The following is a 4536-nucleotide window of genomic DNA, read 5'->3' as shown; positions in this document are numbered from 1 at the left end:
AGTTTTTTAAGGAATCTCCACACTGTTCTCCATAGTGGTTGTACTAGTTTGCCTTCCCACCAACAGTGTAAGAGGGTTCCCTTTTCTCCACACACTCTCCTGCATTTATTGTTGTAGACTTTGCTTGAATTCTACCAAAAATTTAAAGAAGAGCTAACACCTATCCTACTCAAACTCTTCCAGAAAATTGCAGAGGAAGGTAAACTTCCAAACTCATTCTATGAGGCTACCATCACCCTAATACCAAAACCTGACAAAGATGACACAAAAAAGAAAACTACAGGCCAATATCACTGATGAACATAGATGCAAAAATCCTTAACAAAATTCTAGCAATCAGAATCCAACAACACATTAAAAAGATCATACACCATGACCAAGTGGGCTTCATTCCAGGGATGCAAGGATTCTTCAATATCTGCAAATCAATCAATGTAATACACATTAACAAATTGAAAAATAAAAGCCATATGATTAACTCACTAGATGCAGAGAAAGCCTTTGATAAAATTCAACATCCGTTTATGATAAAAACTCTCCAGAAAGCAGGAATAGAAGGAACATACCTCAACATAATAAAAGCTATATATGACAAACCCACAGCAAACATTATCCTCAATGGTGAAAAATTGAAAGCATTTCCCTAAAGTCAGGAACAGGAAAAGGGTGCCCACTTTCACCACTACTATTCAACATAGTTCTGCAAGTTTTGGCCACAGCAGTCAGAGCAGAAAAAGAAATAAAAGGAATCCAAATTGGAAAAGAAGAAGTAAAACTCTCACTGTTTGCAGATGACATGATCCTCTACATAGAAAACCCTAAAGACTCCACCAGAAAACTACTAGAGCTAATCAATGAATATAGTCAAGTTGCAGCATGTAAAATCAACACACAGAAATCCCTTGCATTCCTATACACTAACAATGAGAAAATAGAAAGAGAAATTAAGGAAACAATTCCATTCACCATTGCAACGAAAAGAATAAAAAAGTTAGGAATATATCTACCCAAAGAAACAAAAGACCTATATATAGAAAGCTATAAAACACTGGTGAAAGAAATCAAAGAGGACACTAATAGATGGAGAAATATACCATGTTCATGGATTGGAAGAATCAATATAGTGAAAATGAGTATACTACCCAAAGCACTCTATAGATTCAATGCAATCCCTATCAAGCTACCAGCAGTATTTTTCACAGAGCTAGAACAAATAATTTCACAATTTGTATGGACATACAAAAAATCTCGAATAGCGAAAGCAATCTTGAGAAAGAAGAATGGAACTGGAGGAATCCACCTGCCTGACTTCAGGCTCTACTACAAAGCCACAGTTATCAAGACAGTACGGTACTGGCACAAAGACAGAAATATAGATCAATGGAACAAAATAGAAAGCTCAGAGATAAATCCACATACCTATGAACACCTTATTTTCGACAAAGGAGGCAAGAATATACAATGGATTAAAGACAATCTCTTTAACAAGTAGTGCTGGGAAAACTGGTTAACCATTTGTAAAAGAATGAAACTAGAATACTTTCTAACACCATTCACAAATGTTGGAATTTCTATTGATTTGGTAACCATGCTTCATAGTCTTTCCAGATTCCCAGAGTAGAATACCTTCCCCAGGGTGGGAAGGTTGTGCCAGTAGATATTTCCCATCTTACTTCAGGGAATCTTCAGCTCATCCTGTCCTCAATCCCCTCTATGTTCTGGCTGGTGATTACTGTTCTGGTAGCAATACTCACAGCTCTTTTCCCTTTTTTAACATTCCTTATTATATGTCTCTTACTCATGGTTCTTGATTTTAATTTGTTATCTACTTAAGGAAGGAGGCAGGAGGGGCTGTAGCCACTGGGCCTCCTCCTCAGCTCTGAAGGGCGCCGAGCAGGGAGGCAGCGCAGTGTAGCGCACTGGGAGTGGAGCAGCGCGCTGAGCCTGCCATGGGCAAATCAGCCTCCAAGCAGTTTAACGATGAAGTCCTGAAGGCCCACAATGAGTACTGGAAGCAGCATGGTGTCCCCCCACTGAAGCTCTGCAAGAAGCTCAACCCAGAGGCTCAGCAGTATTCAGAGGCCCTGGCCAGCACGAGGATCCTCAAGCACAGCCCAGAGTCCAGTCGTGGCCAGTGTGGTGAGAACTTGGCATGGGCATCCTACGATCAGACAGGAAAGGAGGTGGCTGATAGATGGTACAGTGAGATCAAGAACTACAACTTTCAGCAGCCTGGCTTCACCTCTGGGACAGGACACTTCACAGCCATGGTATGGAAGAATATAAAGAAGATGGGAGTGGGGAAGGCGTCTGCAAGTGACGGGTCCTCTTTTGTGGTGGCCAGATACTTCCCAGCAGGGAATGTCGTCAACCAGGGCTTCTTTGAGGAAAATGTCCTGCCTCCAAAGAAGTAATTTGTCCAGTGGAATGGGAAGGTGGCAGACTTAAGAACCTGGATATGAAGTGCCTAGAACAACAAAACTCAGCTGTGTGTCTGTCCCTGTGGGTGTGTGTGATGCTGAGTCTCTTGCACACACACTTGGTTAGACAGTTGTGCATGAAATCATTCTCATCAAAGAAATGAGCATACAAAGCCTTTATCTCGATGATTCCCTAGGCTGCAATTATTTGGACTTTGAGGGGAAAAACTCAAATTTTTAAACTTAAAAAAATTTTTTTAAAGCAAAAAAAAAAAAAAAAAAAAAGGAAGGAGGCTTAATGCAATCCCAAGCCTATGGGCCCTCCAGTGACTTTTCAAAGATTGCTCATCCTTTCCCAAATTGTAGATTGGCCATCCTTTCCCCAATCTTTTCTCTGTACAGTGGGATCCACCTGAGGATGCATTATGCTGCTGCTGCTGCTAAGTAATGTCAGTTGTGTCCAACTCTATGCGACCCCATAGATGGCAGCCCACCAGGCTTCCCCATCCCTGGGATTCTTCAGTCAAGAACACTGGAGTGGGTTGCCATTTCCTTCTCTAATGCAGGAAAGTGAAAAGTGAAAGTGAAGTCACTCAGTTTTGTCCCACTCTTAGGAACCCCATGGACTGCAGCCTACCAGGCTCCTCCATCCATGGGATTTTCTAGGCAAGAGTACTGGAGTGGGGTGCCATTGCCTTCTCCATGCGTTCTGCTAAGTGAACATATATGGGAAGTAAATAGTCTCCAGTCATATTGCCTACTTCACTAGCTCCTTGCTGCCCATGACAGGCCCACCATCATGCCATTTTGTAGAGACCAACACTGCTCTCAGGAACAAGCCTCATGCAGGTCACATTAGGGGATGATTTGTTTTGGCCCCATTCACTTTCTTTCTTTTTTGCAAACATTTCAATTTATTTATTTATATTTTTCCATCATGGTTTATCACAGGATATTGAATATAGTTCCCTGTGCTATACAGTAGGACCTTGTTGTTTATCCATTCTAAATGTAATCGTTTGCATCTACCAACTCCAGATTCCCAGTCCATCCTTCTCCCTTCCTCCCTCCCCCTTAGCAACCACAACTCTGTTCTCTATGTCTGAGAGTCTGCTTCTGTTTTGTAGGTAGATTCATTTATGCCATATTTTAGAGTCCACATACAAGTGATATCATATGGTAATTTTCTTCCTCTTTCTGACATATTTCACTTAGTATAATAATCTCTAGTTGCACCCATGTTGCTGCAATTGTTGTCCCCATTCAATTTCAATGCTAATGTGAGTTTGAATTTAGAGGCCAAGATGGATCACTTCTAAAGTCAAGAGATAGTGGCTTGGGACTTCCTTGGAGGTCCAGTGGTAAAAAATCCACCTTGCAATCAGGAAACGTGATCCTTGGCCAGGGAACTAAGATCGCATATGCCACATAGTACCTAAACCTGTGCACTGCAACTACTGAGCCTGCAGGCTGCAACAAGAGAGTGTGTGTGCTACACTGAAGATTCCACATGATGCAATGAAGATCCTGTGTGCCTCAACTAAGACCTGATGCAGCCAAAAAAAAAGAGAGAGAGAGAAAGAGAGAGAGAGAGAGAGAGAGAGAGAGAGAGAGAGAGAGAGAGAGAGAGAGAGAGAGAAAGAGAAAGAGATGGTGGCTTTTATACATTCCAGGAGGAGCTTAGAGAGTAACCTGACAAGGAGGGGGTGATAGGAGGGCTGAAGAAGGTCTTTGGAGCTGCCAGGACCTCCTTTTCCCATGACTCCTTTTATTTCAGACAATTTCCTGTATTGAACAGAAAGTGTTAATTCCTACCTTCCAACATAGTTGTTCACACTGACCCTAGAGTTGATCAGATCTCAAAGTTCATATCCCCCTCCATGTCACTCACTAAGGTTATTGTCTCACAGATACACAGATTTGGCATTTATCCACCTAGATACCAGAAACAAGCCCAGGATATGCCCATTGTTCTCCAAGGAAACCTTTTAGGCAAAGCCATCCTGGGATCCCACACTTCTTTCCCCGGAACCTATAATCTTTGTTCAGCTAACATTTCCTGACTTGAATTAAACTTTCAAAGATGTGAATGGCTCGAAATCTCCACATGCAGCTT

At 41.9% G+C, this 4536-nt stretch overlaps 1 protein-coding gene across 1 annotated transcript; it reads left to right on the top strand.

Annotated features, from left to right (window-relative positions):
* Positions 1-1927: 1927 nt before the first annotated feature.
* On the top strand, positions 1928-2529 carry LOC105608482 (Golgi-associated plant pathogenesis-related protein 1-like). The gene has a single exon (XM_042243511.2). It carries the CDS (start codon positions 1950-1952, stop codon positions 2412-2414), a length of 465 nt encoding a protein of 154 aa, XP_042099445.1. The 5' UTR covers positions 1928-1949; the 3' UTR covers positions 2415-2529.
* The last annotated feature ends 2007 nt before the right edge of the window (positions 2530-4536 follow it).

This window comes from Ovis aries, chromosome 2 (genome assembly GCF_016772045.2).
Source record: "Ovis aries strain OAR_USU_Benz2616 breed Rambouillet chromosome 2, ARS-UI_Ramb_v3.0, whole genome shotgun sequence".
Taxonomy (NCBI): Eukaryota; Metazoa; Chordata; class Mammalia; order Artiodactyla; family Bovidae; genus Ovis; species Ovis aries.
This window is presented reverse-complemented; position numbering and strand designations above follow the sequence as displayed.

What these genes read in the sequence shown, in the direction of transcription:
- LOC105608482 (XM_042243511.2), top strand. Translation starts at nt 1,950, where the DNA reads ATGGGCAAATCAGCCTCCAAGCAGTTTAACGATGAAGTCCTGAAGGCC.